Raw genomic sequence first — 19,863 nt, 5'->3', positions numbered from 1 at the left:
AAATAAAAAGGTTAAGTCTTCAGAGAGGGAGGGAGATGGATACCTTTTATTTTTATGAGACTTCTTTGAGAGATATTTCTAGAGGAAGCCTATGAAACAAAGAGCAAAAGAAGGAGAGGGGATCAGAAAAAACTATCTAACAACGCCAAAAATCATAAAACACATCTCGAGATCGATTACAGAGAACAAATTAAAAGGGAGACCCAACTATGAGGGGAAAAAGAAATAACTTTCATCAAGTAAGTATTTTCCATTTTATTCTTTGGTTTGTTTCTCATCCTCCCTTTATCTAATAAAATTTTTTCTTCTTTGTTCATTTTCCATCGAATTCTCCTTCTTTGTTCGTTTCTCATCCTTTCTATTTTATTAAAGATTCTCCTTCTTTGTTTATTTATTTTGTATGTTCTTCTCTTTTTCTTCATGATTTAACACTTTTTGTAAGTGTAATAAATAAATAAATAAAGAAAAAATTTAATAAAATTTCTTTTTTTTTATTTTTTATAAATTTTAATAATTTTCTAACCCTAAATTACTTCTCCCTCAGTCAAACCCTAAAAAAATAATCTAAATCTATGAATTTTTTTTTTAAACTCTGAGTATTACTTTTTTGCTAACCCTAAAAATAAACTATTTTTTCTAATTAATTTTTTTTTTGCAAATCCTAAAAATAATATTTATTTTTCTAACCCAAAACCATTCAATTTTTTGTAAGGTCTAAAACAAACTATTTTTTTAACCCTAACAATTTTGCAAATTATAAAAATTTAATTTTTTCAAATCTTAAAAATTTCTTTCTTTTCGTAAATTCTAAAAACCCTAATTTCTTTGCATATCCTAACCTTAAAAAAAAACTTAATTCCTAAATCGAATAAGAGTTATTTTCTCATCATTTTTGTTTGCTCTTGTATTTATTTATTTGTTCTATATGTCTCTCGTTTGTTCCTTTTTTGTGTGCAAAAATCTCATATTAAAAGATACATCAATTTTTCATTATTAAAAAAAAAAAGTCTTTTGAATCTATGCAACGGCCAAGTAATTTTAACAGAGTAGAGGATCCACCTTCAACGTTGCTTGGATCGTAAGGGTTTATCGAGTAGTCGAGTGTTAACTTGAACCCTGTGCATGAGTAGATTTACTTAAAAAAATAATAATAAAAAAAAATCAAGTTTTTCACAAAAAAAGAAGGAAACTTATTCAAAAAATAATTTTCAAAAAAGAATTACGTAGTAGCTTTGATTCTTCCATTGCATACTCCCTTAGTCAAACCCTAAAAAAAAAATAAAATCCAAATCTATGAAAATTATTTTTTTTAAACTCCGAGTATTACCTTTTTGCAAACCCTAAAAACAAACTATTTTTTTTCTAATTATTTTTTTTTTTTGCAAATCCTAAAAACAATATTTGTTTTACTAACTCAAAACCATTCAATTTTTTGCAAGGTCTAAAACAAACTATTTTTTCAACACTAACAATTTTACAAATTATAAAAATTTAATTTTTTCAAATCTTAAAAATTTCTTTCTTTTCGTAAATTCTAAAAACCTTAATTTCTTTGCATATCCTAACCTTAAAAAAAAACTTAATTCCTAAATCGAATAAGAGTTATTTTCTCATCATTTTTGTTTGCTCTTGTATTTATTTATTTGTTCTATATGTCTCTCGTTTGTTTCTTTTTTGTGTGCAAAAATCTCATATTAAAAGACACATCAATTTTTTATTATTAAAAAAGAAAAGGAGTCTTTTGAATCCATGCAACGGCCAAGTAATTTTGACAAAGGGGAGGATTCACCTTCAACGTTGCTTGGATCGTAAGGGTTTATTAAGTAGCTGAGTACTTAATTGAACCCTGTGTAGGAGTGAATTTATTTAAAAATAATAATAATAATAAAGAAAAATCAAGTTTTTCACAAAAAAAAGAAGGAAACTTATTCAAAACACAATTTTCGAAAAAGAACTACGTCGTAGCTTTGATTTTTCCATTGCATATGGCGGGAACTTGACTCGTCAAGTCTAATTTTTTTAAAAAAGTTTTCAGGTTCAAAATATTTTTAAAATTGTTTTAAAGGAAGATTAATTTCTAGTACATTTTCTTTATAGAAATTAAAAAACAAAATTTTTATTTTATTTTAAAAATAAAAAAAAGTGTTAAGATAAGTTTTTTTTACTATATATTTCTTTAATACAAAAAAAGAATAATATTTTTACAAATAACTCATTCCTTTAATTCAAATAATTTTTATTGTGTTTTCTTATTTTTTAAAAAATAAAATTAAAATATTTCAAAAAAAATTGTAAAAATTAGAAATAAGGCTAAAAAATAATGACAAATTTAAAAATAATAAAAAGAATATTAATTATTTTCCTTTAGAGTGAAATAAATATTTTTAAGTAAAATAATTTTTATTCAATTAATTAGAATGGTAATCGTTTTAATTAACGGACATCGTAAGTGTGCTAATATATTTCTTACACGTAAACGACTCCCAAGCTCAAATTTGGTTTTGAAGATTTTTTTTTTTAAAAATTTTTCAATGTCTTTTTTAATAAACTTTGGTAGCGATTCTTTATTATCACCATCCTGTCGTGACCCCGATATTGACAATTAAATTACAAAAATTTACTTATATGGACTAAATTAAATCGTGATATATTTAAAAAAGAATAAATTCATATTTTAACCTGTTTTCATATTGTGAATTCCTAGGTTTATTTAAAGTCTTATGTATTTTCATTTTATCAAGTCTGAAGTTCTATTTGAGGAGATAAATGATTCTTAACCTAATTAGCCTATGTTAAAATATTTTTGTAACCTATTTAAAAAGCCTAGCCTAGTGTAATCCTAATGGACCATAAGTGTAGTTTTCTTGTTTAATATTTAAGAAGTGGATAAGTGGTATACCAAATTAATATGCTTTGAATGATAAAATTAAGACTATAATATTCAGAATCTCATGCCATGCAACTAATCTTCAAGTTGTATCATTATTAATCTTCATGAAATATTAGCAAGAGATAACATAAGCAACAATAGACAAGGAAAAAGATAAAAACCAATTATTATATTTCAAACTTAATGCTTGCTTTACATAACAAAACCAGTCATTATATTTTCTTAAGGCAACCCTAAACATGAATTGAATACATTTCTATATATATAAAAAAATAGATACATATGTATAATTAGTAAATTTTTTGTACATAATATAAGCATTTTAAATTTAAAAATTTTAAATAAAAATTAATTATATATTACACAATTACTTTTAAATTTAATAAAAAATATAAACTAAAAAGAATGAATGTTTTCATTAATAATTATACTATATATTTATACTAATTAAGACAATCATAAAAAAGATAAAAATTTTAAAATTAAAGCAAGAAATTATACAAAAATAAAAATTAAAATAATAAATAATATTAAATTCAAGTTTTTTTAATTGTTCAATTTAAGAAAAACGACGTGTACAATAATTAATAGTGAAGAGAATTTTTTTTGAAAAACTCTTTCATTAAGATATTATATAATTTAACCATTAAATTAATTATTAAAATTTATTAAGTAAAATAAGAAACACATGTAGAATCGATTGATACCGAGTTTAAGATTTATAAATATAAAATTTACTAATTTAATTGTTGAATCATTTAATATTATTTTTATTTTTATGATTGCACACTTATAATTTAAACATTCATAGTTATATTATTTAAAATTTAATATTTTTATATATATTTTAAAAATATAATAAAATATTTATTTTTATTAAATTATATATATATATATATGTGTGTATATATATATATATATATATATATATATATATATTGTTGATTGAATAGAATATAGAATATATTTTTCTAATCCAAAAGGAATGTCGATTCTATATTATCATGATAGAATAATCAATTGATTATTATTATTATTATAATATATATATATATATATATATATATATATATATTTGTTTTCTTCTTGTTATAGATATTGTTGATTGAATAGAATACAGAATCTATTTATCTAATCCAAAAGGAATATCGATTTTATATTATCATGATAGAATAATCAATTTATTATTATTATTATTATTTTATATATATATATATATATATATATATATATATATATTTGTTTTCTTCTTGTTATAGATATTCTTTGAGAGTATATAATGTACCAAAAAATGAAGAAAAAAGTATCGGTAATATGACTAACGACCGGAGGAAAGAGAGCACTGTGTGTGATACGCTTAAACTCAACTGTCCACTCTAATTTTATAATGTGGCATTACATAATAATTTTAACTTTGTCCAAAGGTGAATTTTAACTTTATCCAGCATTTTTTCCATGGTTCGATGCTTAAATTAGCACTACCACACAACGGGACAGATTTTTTTTTGCGTTGTTCTCTCTTTTGGGTCACTCTCTTATCTTGTATATATTATTTTAAGATGGATGGGTCTAAATCATGTTATGACATAAATAATTTTATGTTAGGTAGATTAACAAGGTTACACTATTATATTAAAAATTGATAAATTATTGCACATATATTATTAAATTAAATAAAATTTTAAATATATAATAAAAAATATTTTATATGAATATTTTCAAATTTAATAAATTGATAGATTAAAAAAATATGATTATATTTTTAAAAATAAATTTTATATTAAAAATTAAATAAATAAATAATTATTAAATTAGAAATAAAGTTAAATAAATAAAATTAAAATAATATTAAATTCAAAAATGAAATTCTAATGTAAATAAAAAACAGTTGACACGATGAAAAAGAAGAATTGATTATGAAAAGCGTTTTTATTTTAAGATTTCTAAAAATACTCTATTTAAAAAATTAGTATTCGCAAATTATTTGTAAAAGTTAATTTAATTATTCTAAAAAATAAATATTGTAATTATTGATAAAATATTTTATTATATTAAATATGTTAAAAAAGGTGATACATTTTTTAAATATAATTTATATTAAATTGAAAATAAACATTTATGCAGAAAAAATCACATAATATAACGGAGAAGAAAACTAATTATTAAAAGTATGTTGGTTTTAGAAAAAAAGTAAAAAATATATCTGCTCACAAATTATATATACAAATTAATCATATCAACTTATTTTCTCACCTATAAAAGAGCACACGGATTGTAAATATACAATAACAAGCGTTTCAACAATGGGAGAGAGTAAGAGCATTATTAGGCTCAAGTCTGGGGGTCCTCCATTGGAACTCCATAGTATTCCCATGGAGGACCCAACAACGGGTAACGCAACCGGCGTGTGCTTCACATACAAACATGGTTGGAGATTTCTTTCTTTGAAAATAAATCTGACAGCCAAAGACAATCGTGTAAACAAGGTAAGCCTCGAAATCTCCGAAAGAAACGGTAAGGGTTCTTCTGCCGATATAAACATGCAGGTCATAAAGAATGACAAGTACGGTGTTTTATGTAACATGAATAGTGAGCTTCTGGGTACTTATAACTCATCCAAGAATCACTTTTGCGTGCCACCTTTACCGAACACAGAGCTTTTTTATTACATTTGTCGTGAGACTGGTTCAGGAGGTTATTTTTCTCTGGAAAAGAACGTCAACTACGGGGTTGTGGAGAGAGTGAAGGCCACACACGCCTTTATCTTCGGCGATGGAGAAACTTTGAACGTCAAAATAAAAATAGCACATGACAAAATAAATGGGTTAATTGTTGAGGTGGAAGACCCTGTGAGGCTTACCACGGATTACATGATTCGTTTCTATTCGAAAATCTTGGGGAAGATGGAAAGTGAGATGGCCGCTAGCACGCTCCCTAGGATTGGCAAACGTCTACCCCGCACCAAAGGCATCGATAACGAGTATGACTACGACGACGACGACGACCGCACAAGCATGAGAGCCACTCTCCTCAGTGACCCTTGCAAGCCACACGTGCAATATGAATTCAAAGATAAGTAGTTGAAAAGAGAAAATTGATAGATGTAATAAACGATGTAACGTGTCCCAAATATAAGAGTGTGCAAGTTTTATAATGCCACAAAAATAATTTTATTTTAAGTATATTAATGAAATTAAGATATTATATTAAAAATTATGTTCATTTTTAAAATCTATTTAAAATATTTTATTATTTTGAAAAACTGCTTTTCAGGATATTAAAATTATAATTTTTAAATAGAAAATCCACATAGTTTATTCATACATATGATGAAATGGGTAAGAAGAAACTTTTTAACCTATTTGTTATTCATTAAAACTTATTAAAAATATAAACGGTTTGAAAGAGAATAATTAAAATAAATTAAAAATGAGACTTACATCAATTTTGTAATTTTTAATAAATTTTAATTAATAATTAAAAATATTTTAAAAATAATATATTATTAACACTTCTCTTCTATGATTTTAATACACCAATATTATAAACAAAATATAAATCACAATTATAATACCGTTCATATACTGTTTATCATCATCTTCCTTGAAGTTTTTAAATACTAGTCATCATTTTTTTCTTTAGAATTTTAATTTTAGCTATTTTTCACTTTTTTTCATCATCTTTTTTCTCCTCTTTCCTTCTTTTTCCATCCAACCCAACGCATTCTTGATTCCACCAACCTTGTTGTCATAAGATTTAGCTCACTAGTTTTACCGTCTTCTCCTTTTCCATTGTGGTGTACTCTTCCTTTTCCTTTACCACTTTGAATGTTGCATCACTCTCAATAATCCTTTCATGGATAACAACAATTTCTCTTGCGTCAATGAGGATACGACATTCTTCCCTTGGTGTTGCTACAAGAGAGATTGAAGAAGAAGATGGAGGGAGGAAGAAATGAAGGAGAAAATTAAAATTAAAAATTTAAATAGAAAGACAATGAACAATGCATAAAAATTAACAGTGCATGTGGTAGAAAAATATGAAAAAAATATATTAATAAAGTTAATATTTTTAATAAAAATTAATCTATTTAAAAATATTTTTAAGAATTAAATGATTAAAAAGAATTCAAATAAAGTTGAAGGACAAAATTGAATTTGATTTTTAAATTAAAAAGATAAACATTAATTTTACCTTTTTATTTTTTTTAAGAATACAATGTTGTAGTTTTTTGAGAAAAATATAGGTGGAGATTATACAATATATAGATACATGTAATGTTACAATTTTATAACAGAGAAAACACATTACTCCCCCTTAATTACGTGATAGTTATATTTATTAATCCCAACATGTATCAGATGTTTTTAATTTTGTCCTTATATATAAAATAATTCATAATTTAATCTTTGATCACAAAATTGTGTAATATATATATATAGAAAATGATTTTCTTGTACTAATAAGTTTAAAAAAACTCTTACATCAAATTTAAACTTTTTATTTAACTTAAATTTAACAACAGTAAAGTAATAAATTATAACCTATTAAATTTAAGTTAAATAAAAGACTTAAATTTAGTGTAAAAATTTTTAAATTTATATTAGTATAAAAAAATTCTACTCCTATATATATATATATATATATATATATATATATATATAAACACGGATTAACGCCCCATCTTCTTCAAGAAAAAGATATACAATGCTATAACACCATTATAATGATTTAAACATTGGGACTAATTTTAAATTTTGGTCAAATTATATTATTTATCTTTGAAATTTTTTATTTTAATCTTTTAACTTTTAAAATTTTTATCTTAGTTTTTTAAGTTTTAAAAATATGTTATATAAATATTTTTCATTAAAAATATTAAATTTGTTAGAATTAATATTTATCATTTTCTTTTCTGCAACCTTTTCTTTTGTTTTTTTAATTTTTTTTTTTACTTTCTTCTTTCTCCTTTCTCATAAACAATCCATACTCATGAGTCTCTTCGCACACACCAAACGAACATATCCTAATCTACGCCACGCGAATCTTTCTCCTCAAATTGAAACCAATGAAACGTTACTTCATCGCTGCAAAACTCATCCTTCAAATCTATCCACCTCATATACCTTCGAGTACTTAATGAAGAGAAAAAAAATGAACCTGTAGATCTGAAAAAGAAGATAAACAATATATGTGAAAGTAAAAGATATATATTTTTTTCAATGGAGATAATGTTCTAAATAAAAAAAGCTTATTTAATTTCTTTTTGAATTTTAGAAGATTAAATTAAAACTTTTAAAAATAAAAAACAAAAGTAAAAAAATGTAAAAATAAAAGGACCATTAATATAATTTTATTTTCATTTTTTTATATGTAAAAAATTAAATTAAAAAAGTTATTTATGGAGACTAAATTAAATCGTGATACATTTCAAAGAGAGAGAAAAAAAATTACATTTTAACCTATTTTCAAATTGAGAATTCATAGGTTAATTTAAAGGCTTATGTTATGCATTTTCATCTTATCCAGTCTGAAGTTCATTTGACGGAATAAATGGTTTTTAACCTAATTAGCCTATTTTAAAATATTTTGTAACCTATTTAAAAAGCCTCGTAATCAAGTAGTATAATCCTACTTTTATAAAGTTGTGTAGTGTAGTCCTAGTGGATCATAAGTGTAGTGTTCTTGTTTAATATTAGAAGTGGATAAGTGGAATCCCAAATTAATATGGCGTTGAATAATAAAATTAAGGCAAATATTCAGAATCTCATGCCATGCAACTAATCTTCAAGTTGTATTATTATTAATCTTCATCAAATATTAGTAAGAGATAATATAAGCAACTACAGACAAAGAAAGATAAAAACCAATTATTATATTTCAAACTTAATGTTTGTTTTACACAACAAAACCAGTCATTATATAATTTTCTTAAAGCATAATAAATCTATTCTTCAGCATTGCACTGCATACATTTTTATCAGATAAATATGTATAATTAGTAAAATTTTTGTACATTGATTAAGTATTTTAAAATTAAAAAAATTTAAATAAAAATTAATGATATATTACACAATTACTTTTAAATTACATAAAAAAATATAAATAAAAAATAATGAATATTTTCATTAATAATTATAGTATATTTTTATAATAAATAAGACAATTATAAAATAAAATAAAATATTTAAAGTTAAAGAAAGAAATTATAGAAAATTTAAAATTTAAATAACAAATTAATATTAAATTCAAGTTTTTTTTTCCTTAAAATATGGTCAATTCAAAAGAAGCTACGTTTACAATGATTAATAGTGATGGGAATACTTTTTAAAAACATTGTCATTAAGATATGATATAATTTAATAATTAAATTAATTATTAATGTATATAAAATTAGTTTATATCGTGTCAAATTTTTTATATAATTTAATTTTTTTTATAAAATACAAAATTTACTATTCTAACTATTGAAATATTTAATATTATTTTTATGATTACACATTTATAATTTAAACATTTGTAAGCATACATGTTATCTAAAATTTTATATTTTTATGTATATTTTAAAAAATATGTTACATGTTTGAAATATTTATACTCTTGCGTTGATGGAATAGAATATATTTATCTAATCCAAAAGGAATACCGATTCTATATTATCATGATAGAATAATCGATTTTTTTTAATAATATTTTACATTTGTTTTCTTTTTGTTGTAGATATTTTTTGGGAGTATATAATGTATCAAAATATGAGCAAAAAAGTACAGGGTATATGACTAACTACCGGAGGAAAGAGAGTACTATATGTGATACACTTAAACTCAACTGTCCACTCTAATTTTATAATGTGGCATTATATAATAATTTTAACTTTGTCCAAAGGTGAATTTCAGCGTAAATTATTTAAAATTAGTCTATAATAGATCAATAGATAAATTATCATTGGGTATATAATTTCTTTTATGAAGGGTCAGAATAAAAAAGGTATATATTTAAAATTAGTATAGAGACTGATTGTATTAATTATATCTAAATTTGATTTTTAAATTCTAATTTTTATTTTGATGGTATCCTGTAATAATTCACGAGAATGTTGGAAAGTAAAACATTTTGTCTAGAAAATTGGATAATTATTTATATATTCAAACTTTTCCTCATTAATTATGATTAGTAAATGGGAAATTTCTAGAAAATCTGGAGAAACTTTAGTAATATTTTTATTAGTTTGCATTGGTTTATTAAATTAAATTCAAATTCATATTCTTTTACATTAATTGTAAGTAATCATACTTAAAATTTTAATATTTATTTTAATTTTATTTTATGTTAATTTATAAATATTTTAAATCTTATACTTTAAAACATAAAATGTTCATAAATAACTAATATCCACGAATCCCTTCATGATATGGGTTTCAAACTAGTTAAGTACTCCCACTAGTCTACTCTTTTTATAAGTAATTTTCAATTAAAAACTAATATATATTTTTTTTTTCTAAAAAATTATTATAAAAGAATTGCGGGAGTATATCCACCATAGAATGTGCTTAAATTAGCAGCATGACACGGGGGAAAGAATTTTGTGCGTTGTCTCATCTGGGTCACTTTCTGCTTTGCAGTGGTTCTTTTAAGATATATGCATTGCTTGTTTTTAACGCTGCGAATTTGTCCGTACGTAGGTTTAGCACTTTCACCTATAAATTAAAAGAGCAACGGTGCAAGGCCATGATGAATTGTGAGGGTGTCGAATAATAAAAGCAACAATGCAAGGGCCAAATAGGAGTGTTATTATGCTTAAATCTGTAGGTTTTCCTTTGGAAGTCAACACCACCATGCACAAAGGCACTGACAACAAAACGGGTGTGTTCTCTGTGAACAGATGCATGACATACACACTGGGTAGGAGATTTGTTTCTTTGAACATAACTTTGACGGGCAAGGCCGATCGTGTAAACAATGTACTCCTCGAAATCTTTGAAAAAAATGGTATGAATTCTTCTGCCCATTATACCCTACGGATCATAAGAAATGATAAATACGGTGTTTTATGTAAAATGAATAGTCGCCTTTCGGGTTTTTATGATTCGTATAAGGACCATTATTGCGTGCCACCATTATCAAACACGGAAATTTTTTATTACTTTTGTCATGAGAATCGTTTAGGAGGTTTTTTCTTTCTTGAAAAGAACGTTATCAATGAAGTTGTGGAGAGGGTGAAGGCCACACACGCTTTCGATTGTGGCGATGAAACTGTTAATGTCAAAATAAAAGTAAGGTATGACCAAAGAGTTGGGTTGATTGTTGATGTGGAGGACCCTGTGAAGGTTACGACGGATTATACTATTCATGTCATTAAAAGAATAAAACGAAAGATAGAAAGTAAGATGGAAGATAGCACGCTCTCTCTTTATAGAAATGTTAACCGTTTACCTCCGCCGAATGGGAATAATGAGAAGCTTGTTGATGATGACTACATGGACGATGAAGGAGATCAAGATGAAGACGAAGAAGAAGAAGATGAAGACTACTACTAAAGGATAACCACCATTTAATAGAGGATTGATTGAAAAAAATAATAGTTAAGACTCTGATAAAATAAATATATTTGTACTCCGTTTTAATTAAAAAAAACGCGTATGTAGTTCAAATTTTATCTGCTAATTTTTTGAATCCTTTTGTATTTTTATTTTATTTTATCTCAATAATAATGGTAATGTAAAAAACTAAATGGGATCCAAATAGAATATGAAACAAGATTGAATTAACTTGACGTGTTCACACATCAATGTCAACGTTTTAAAGTTTATATCCGAATAAACTTTAATTTTACTTTTATATTTCATTACTTCTATGATTTTAATATATATAATATTCGGAATGATATATTGAATTAACCTGATCTTGTGCTAATATTGTCCGATCATGATTAGATTAGAAATGCATTAGATGTGTTCAGTACTTAGCGTAAGGGTTGTGTTGAAATATACTACATCGGTTAAAAATACGATTATGAAGGGTAAAAATACTCTTTATAGAGTTGTCTGGGAAACGATTTTTTTTTTAAAGTGTTGTCTTTAAACAAAAACTCGTGATAGATAAGTAAGTTCTCTCCCCCGTAAAGAAGTGTTTTATCATAATTGTTAAAATTTTGTTGAAAAAGGTAATATATTTTAAAGAAGGTTGAGCTATTATTACCGATTATCAGTTGATTCTATTAGTTTAAGATTAAAACACGTGAAAAAAATCATGAGAGATAAAATAGTAACAGTTACGCAAAAATGCTAAACGAAGTTGCAAAAGGAACTCACAATAAAAAAAAAGTTAAAAAATTATTTATAAATAAAATTTTGTTTTATGTTTTTGGAGGTTACGACTTTTACTGTGCACTATACAAAAATATTTGTAAGTTAAAGTTCTATAAATTAATTAGAATTCACAACTTGAGATCAAGGACTTGTAACGATTGTGATTGAAAGTTGTATGTTTATATTAATTTAGATTCAATGCATTTTGTTTCTTTAAACCTTTATTGTATTGCAATTCTTCTTCTATTGCTTTTTGCTCTTGTTTAATTCTTGCCTTAGTTGTGATGTTAACAATAATATTAAGAACACACTTAGATAATTCAAAAAGGATTTAAAATTTAATTCCAAAACATTCTTGGATTTATGTATTTACTAAATTACAATATTTAATGTAAACAAAAACTTAAATAAAGGTGAAAGTCATTCAATAAATTTCACACAGAAGGTAGAATCCACAACATATTGATCATTTACATATATCATACTACGAAATTGCTAATTGTAATTTTTATATTAGATCTACTGTTACAAAATTTTTAATGTATTTTTAAACACACACACACACACCCACACACACACACACACACACATATATATATATATATATATATATATATATATATATATATATATATATCTTCTTTATCATTGAGTACATGCCACCCAGATACACACGAGAGAAATATAGAATGAGCATAGTTTTTATTTTAAGCATATTATAATGATAAATTTGGAGCATATAATCATAAAAAATTAATTAATATTAAAAATTAGCTAATAATCGCATAATAACAAAAAAAAAATTGGTAAACATAATTTTTAAAATGTTAACAATTCAAATTATTCATATACATTACTTGTATTTTTAATATATATATATATGGCAAGGTTCAAGTTATTTTATTTAATAATTCTTTATAAACACTACATTTTATTAATTCAACCGTTGAATAAAATTATATGTTCATATTTTATAATCAACATTCACTTAATTTATATTTTAAAATATATACTAGAAGTTAAAATAAAGTTATTTGATGAATTGTTAATTTTTTTTTATGATTTTTTTATAAATTTGATTTAATTGAGAATAATTTTTAGTTTTATGGTTAAATTGAAAAAAATCTAATATTTATAAATAATTATTGAGTTTTGTTTATAAATTTGATTTAATTGAGAATAATTTTTAGTTTTATGGTTAAATTGACAAAATCTAATATTTATGAATAATTATTAAGTAGAGTAATTTTTACGAGAGTTATTGTTGAAATAATTTGATACTCTAAGCATATGTGTTTATAAATTTTTATATTAGTTAAATTCTTTCATAGATATTCTTTTTCTTATGTTTGACATTTGAATAAAATTGAAGAAAAAATGATATCAATGTCCCACATGAAATAGAGAATAGTCCAAAAGAAGAAAAAAGCATAGGTGATCGTACTGTCTACGAGAGAAAGAGTTTCATACGTGTTATCCAGTTAAACTCAAGTGCTACACTCCAATTCTAGATACATAATCCCACTGTTCTTACAAATTTAACGATCGCACAAAACTAAAAAAATTCTAACAATTATTAGATCACTAACAATTTAATTGCATGTCGAGATCACAAGCATGAAGTTTCTCATATTATATAATTGTTAGCACTTGGCAAAAAATTTCAAACAGTTTCATACGATTTGGTATAAGATTAATTACAAAAACTTTTTAACGTATATCCATGACTCCTAGAATTATAAATCTAGAATTAACGGTAATTAAGCATATCCAGCTTTTTTCCATGGTTAATTAGATGCTTAAATTAGCAGCACGAGCCGGGGGAAAAAGATTACACTCTTTCTTTGGGGTCACTTTATTATATTCTTTTAAGATATATATGTGTTGCTTGGCTTTAACGCTACGAATTGAACATGGCTTCAGCACTTTCACCTATAAATGAGCAAAAGTGCAAGGCCATGATAAGTGTAGCCTCACAGATTAGAAATATGGGAAGCTTTGCATCAACAATGCAAGGGATTAAGAGTGTTATGCCTAAGTATGTGTCTAAGTGTCCTCCTTTGAAAGTCAACACCACAACGCACACTGACAGCATAAATGGCGGCTTCACTGATAAAAGGTGCTTCACATACACACAGGGTAGCAGATTTCTTTCTTTGAACATAACTACGATGGGCAACGCCAAAGGTGTAAGCAATGTACTCCTCAACATCTCCGAAAACAATGGTAAGGGTTCTTCTGCCATTTTAAACCTGCGGCTCATGAGAAATGACACGTACGGTGTTTTATGTAAAATGAGTAGTGACTTTTTGGGTTCATATAATTCGTTTAAGGATCATTATTTCGTGCCACCTTTGTCGAGCACAGAACTTTTTCAGTACAATTGCCACGAGACTGGTTCAGCAGGTTTTTTCATTCTGGAAAAGAAGATCATCAAGGGAGTTGTGGAGAGTGTGAAGGCCACACACGCCTTTGTCTTCGGCGATGGTGAAACTATGAACGTCAAAATAAAAGTAAAATATGAGAAAAGAGTTGGGTTGATTGTTGAGGTGAAAGAGCCTGTGAAGCTTACTGTGGATCATATAATTCATCTGATATCGAGAATCGACGGAAAGATGGAAAGTATGTCGGTCGCTGGCGCTCTCAAAAAACCCAACCAGCTGCTCCCATCTATAGACGACGAGGAAGCGGTGACTGTTGGGCCTGACAAAATTTCGGTGGCCGGCGCCGCCTTCAAAGCAGACGGCGAGATCCAATTTAATAATTGATTAAGTCTGAAAAAATAAATATAAGCGTACCTAGCTAAAAAAAATTATGAGGTTTAATTTTTACTTTATTTATTTATTTATTTTTATCATTCACTTTAAGGTTTTTACACGATAATTAATTAAGAAATCGAAAACAAGTAGTATCATTGATAGGGGATACTCTTGCTTAAGTTAGGTAAGTTTGCTGCGAGCAGTCGAAACTTTGAATATTTAATATATCTGCTATTCATGAATTAAATATGAGATCATTTGTTAAACTTAAAGAACTCGATCCGTTGTAAAAATTATGGATAAGTATATTTATCAATATATAATAAATTCTCAAAAACATCATCTTCCACGCTACACAATGATTATTAAAATTATTAATCTTCAATTATTTAGGTGATCAAGATTGACGATTATTAATGCACAAAGAAATTAAATATATAAAAAAGAAAGAATAAAAAAAAAAGCAACTAAGTAACAGTTAGGAGGTTTAGTTATTATGAACAAAGATGGGGAATTTTGACTTAGTTGTCTGTTTATCAATTATCAACTTTTTTATTTTAAATTCATTAATTACTCAATGATTATATAATATTGTTAGTATTTTTTAAAATTACATCTTCAATTATTATGCAAGATATAAAATTAGAAAAACATAATGTTTCAATAAGTTTGATGATTTAGTAACTAATTTAGGATTAAGATTAATTTTACAAAATCTTGAATTCAGTTTCTTTTATAAGTCCATTAATTGGCAACTAACTTTAATAATAATAAGGTTGATTCCTTGATAACAATTAAAGCAAAAAAACAAACGCTATGGCCTATGGAAAGAGAAATATGAATTCATTGAAGAAAACGAAATCCAGATAAAGCTCACAACATGAGGTCTATAAAATTCAAAATTTAAATATAAGAGAAAGAAAAAATAGGTCAAAACTTACAACAAAATAGACAAAAATGAAGCATAAAACGAATCTCTGTCAAAATAGTTAGGGATTGATTGTTCGATTTGAATTAGTTTTTCTTTGAAATTTCTTTCTATTCAATAAAAAAAAAATTACAGTTCATAAATTCAAATATATTTAATAAAATTATTTTTATTTTATTATTTATATGAGAGTAAATTAGAAAAAGAAAAAAAATTGAACATATATTTTAGGATATTTATCATTTTGTTTGTTTTAGTTTGACTTAACATATGAGAATTAAAAATTAAGTCAAAACTATCTAAAAGAATGTGATTGTTTAATTAATAGTTTTTTTAATTTCAATTTGTTTTTATTAATTTAGCGGTTAAAATAGTTTGAATAAGTTTATATATATTCTTACTAGTCTATTACTAACACTGTTGTAAGTGCTCTAAGGTTTAGATATCTCTTATACTCTTAATTAATAAAATTATGTGGCTTAATTTTATTGGTTTAATTAAATTATAACTTATTTTTATTATATTTATTTTTTATTGTAAAAAAATCTTTTAACATTTTTTTATTACATAAACGTCTTTAAAAAATTATCAAAGAACTTATAGCTACGATTCTGTTCTTCTTTTTTCGCTTAAGCTTTTGAATAACTTTTTTTTTTATTTCTGATTTTCTAGTTAAATTTCTTAGAGATGTTTGAATATAACTTAATTTTGTTGTTTTTGTGGTTTGGATTGAAATTTTAAAAAGTCAAAAACTAAAAATGGAGAATAGGGCAATGCCTTCAAAGGTTTTTGCATAATTTAATCCTTGCAACATGTAATTATTAATTAAAGCTTCAAAATTTTTCAAAGTTTCAAGGATGAGAGGTTTTTGAAAGAAGAGCAATATAAGTGATTCAAGGATTATTTCTATTTTTATCACCTCATTCAACTCTATCTCATGCCTCATTCTTTTTAAATGCATTATGTGTTGAAATTGGATAGTACCGTAATAAAAAATATGTGCTAAAAGAGTTTCCTAGACATGGAACTTTCCTCAAGAAAGTTGTGTATTATGAGTGTCGATTGTACAGAGTTAAATTCAAGGATGGTGATTTTGAAGATTTAGATAGTAGTGAAGTTCGAGAGATTCTCTTCAATGATGATGAATTTAATATTGATTTAGCAAATAAGAGAATTAAATTAGAGGAATTAGTGTCACAAAATAATGCAAAAGTAAAAGATATTTCGGAGAAGGGCTCTAGTGAAGCAAATAAGGAGGAATTTGTGGTTGATGTGCCTATTTCAAGTAATTGAATGGTGTATCATTGGGTAAAAATGACAAGGAAGAGGATGATGATGATGGCGTGGATGCTGATTCTTCGAGTGACTCTAGTGCAGGTTTTAGGGATACAGATTTTGGGTCTGATGTTGAGACACTTCAACCCTTGCTTCCACCATTATAGTTGATGTCGCTTATTTCTATTGCCTTTTACTTTGAATGAGTTTGTTGGTTGCCTTAATTGCCAAATTTTAAACACTTTGTGTGATGCTATTCACGTTTCGCTATTGCGGGTATTGCAACATTATCTTGAAATCATCTAATCTGAAGGCTCTAAGCTTGCATCACAATGTCTTAGGTGCTTATATTTATTCATGTGTTGCTGTAGGATTGCGTGAATAAGTAATTTGTTTATACTTAAAGGTATTAATCTTTTCAGCAAGATCATTTATAGTTGAAAATATATTATACTTGATATATTTGCATGTGCAATGATTGGAACTTGCTTGATATATTGACATAGCCTGTTTTTGTGATTCAAAATTTAGTAGTTAATGGATACACAAACACACGTGATTGGAAAAGATTTTATGATGAGATTTTTAATGGCAAGTATTATTTGATGTCAGTAAGTAGAAAATTAATGATAATGCAAATTCTATGTGATGATATTTTGAAATCTGAAGAGCTAAAAATATAAATGAACTTACATAAAGAATCAGAGATTGGGACAAATTATGATTATGAGGCAGAAAATATCGTTCCTTCGTAAATTGAACAAACAAGAGTTTCAGCATCAGAGTCATAGTTCTAAGTTATATGATTTAGGGTTTATAAAAAAAAATGTGAAAATGAATTAATAAATAATATTATATTTAAAATTGTGGTAAAGATGTAGACTTTATATTTTTAAATTTGATTTAAAATTTAGAAAAGAGAAATTAGTAAATAATATTAAATTTTAAATTAAAAAATCATTTAGTAAATTAATATAAATATCCTAGCTAAAAGATTAATAAGAAAATATATTTTTCTTAAATCCTTTAAATATAAAATTAAATTTATATGTTTAACCAAAGCATTGTATACCTCCTAAAAAAAAGAGCACCATAGATTTTGTCATCATGGAATTTCTAAAAGGCATAAGGGTTTTGATTGATATTTTACCTGGATTTTATTTAATAACTAAAAATATGAAATAATTCTACATACTAATACTATTTAAAAATAGAAAAGAGAACATGGACGGACATATGAACGGGAATTCACCTCCCTCCCTGTGTCCGTCTCTCCCTCGCTAATGATGATTTACACATATCGTTCTAGTTTATTGGACTGCATGTATATGGATCAACTCGATTTTGAATTTCAACAACACAAAAAGGCATAAAATATCATTAGAATAACTCTTTCTTTCTTTCTCTCTCTCAAGAATATTTATCTAATCCAAAAGGAACATTTATCATATATTATCATAATAGATTTATCAAATTTATGTATAAATTTTTATATTCGTTTTCTTCTTGTTCTGGATCTTTTTCATAATATTGACATTTAAATCAAATTTTAAGAAAACTGTTACATGTTTCACATGGAATAGATAGTAATACTCAAAAAGAAAAATTAGGTAATTTAACTATCTACGGTATCGAGGATGACAACACTACATGTCACGAATTTTATGTCACTTTCTTATCATGTAGGGGGTTCTTTTAACATATGTGCATTGCTTTGTTTTGACGCTACGAATTTTGTAGGTATAGTTTCAGCACTTCACCTATAAATACGCAACGGTGCAAGGCTAAGATTAAGTGTGAGCACACAGAATATCAGCAACAATGGAAGGGAGTAAGAGTATGGTGCTTAAGTTTGGGGGTTCTTCTTTGCAAGTCAACGCCACCACGAAGAAAGGCAAAGACAACATGAGTAAGTGCTTCACATACACACGTGGTTGGAGATTTCTTTCTTTGAACATAACCCTATTAGGCAACGCCGATCGTATAAACAACGTACTCCTCGAAATCTCCGAAAACAACGGTAAGGGTTCTTCTGCCAATTTAGGTCTTCGGGTCGTAAGGAATGACAGGTACGGCGTTTTATGTAAAATGAGTAGTGAGTTTTTGGGTTCATATGATTCGTATAAGGATAACTATTGCGTGCCACCTTATCAAAACACGGAACTTTTTCATTACATGTGTCATGAGACTGGTTCAGCAGGTTTTTTCAGTCTAGAAAAGAAGGTGAACAAAGAAGTTGTGGAGAGTGTGAAGGCCATACACGCCTTTGTGGTTGGCGATGAAACCTTGAATGTCAAAACAAAAATAACATACGACAAAAGAGTTGGGTTGATTGTTGAGGTGGAAGACCCTGTGAAGCTTACAACGGATTATATGTTTCATGTCTTTTCAAAAGCTGTGGGGAAGATGGAAAGTGAGATGGACGCTAGCACGCTCCCTGGGAATGGCAAACGTCTACCCCGCACCAATGGCATCGATAACGAGTTTGACTACGACGACGACGACGACAGGATAAGCAGGACACTTGTTGCCAATAGTTACCCTTGCAAGCCAAACGTGCAATATGAATTCAAAGATAACTAGTTGAAAAGAGAAAATTGATAGATGTAATAAACGATGTAACATGTCCCAAATATAAGAGTGTGCAAGTTATTATAATGCCACAAAAATAATTTTATTTTAAGTATATTAATGAAATTAAGA

The 19,863-nt window shown here is 26.0% G+C and overlaps 3 protein-coding genes across 3 annotated transcripts; all 3 read left to right on the top strand.

Annotated features, from left to right (window-relative positions):
- The first annotated feature begins 10,621 nt into the window (after nt 1–10,621).
- On the top strand, nt 10,622–16,372 carry LOC113852695. The gene is made up of 3 exons (XM_027483039.1): nt 10,622–10,879; nt 14,337–14,424; nt 14,532–16,372. The coding sequence occupies exons 2-3, from the start codon at nt 14,395–14,397 to the stop codon at nt 14,964–14,966; spliced, it is 465 nt and encodes a 154-aa protein (XP_027338840.1). The 5' UTR covers nt 10,622–10,879; nt 14,337–14,394; the 3' UTR covers nt 14,967–16,372.
- LOC113852693 lies at nt 10,625–12,192 on the top strand. The gene has a single exon (XM_027483037.1). It carries the CDS (start codon nt 10,657–10,659, stop codon nt 11,425–11,427), a length of 771 nt encoding a protein of 256 aa, XP_027338838.1. The 5' UTR covers nt 10,625–10,656; the 3' UTR covers nt 11,428–12,192.
- A 2,586-nt stretch (nt 16,373–18,958) lies between the features above and the next one.
- Nucleotides 18,959–19,863, top strand: LOC113852694. Its single transcript, XM_027483038.1, has one exon. The coding sequence runs from the start codon at nt 18,982–18,984 to the stop codon at nt 19,741–19,743; it is 762 nt and encodes a 253-aa protein (XP_027338839.1). The 5' UTR covers nt 18,959–18,981; the 3' UTR covers nt 19,744–19,863.

This window comes from Abrus precatorius, unplaced genomic scaffold, assembly GCF_003935025.1.
Source record: "Abrus precatorius isolate BTA unplaced genomic scaffold, Abrus_2018 Scaffold10, whole genome shotgun sequence".
NCBI classification, from domain to species: domain Eukaryota; kingdom Viridiplantae; phylum Streptophyta; class Magnoliopsida; order Fabales; family Fabaceae; genus Abrus; species Abrus precatorius.
The sequence above is the reverse complement of the archived record's forward strand: the minus strand, read 5'-3'. Positions and strand labels throughout refer to the sequence as shown.

What these genes read in the sequence shown, in the direction of transcription:
- LOC113852693 (XM_027483037.1), top strand. Translation starts at nt 10,657, where the DNA reads ATGCAAGGGCCAAATAGGAGTGTTATTATGCTTAAATCTGTAGGTTTT.
- LOC113852695 (XM_027483039.1), top strand. Translation starts at nt 14,395, where the DNA reads ATGTACTCCTCAACATCTCCGAAAACAATG. An exon ending in CAACATCTCCGAAAACAATG is followed by an intron (nt 14,425 to 14,531) that starts GTAAGGGTTCTT and finishes AATTCGTTTAAG; the next exon opens with GATCATTATTTCGTGCCACC.
- LOC113852694 (XM_027483038.1), top strand. Translation starts at nt 18,982, where the DNA reads ATGGAAGGGAGTAAGAGTATGGTGCTTAAGTTTGGGGGTTCTTCTTTG.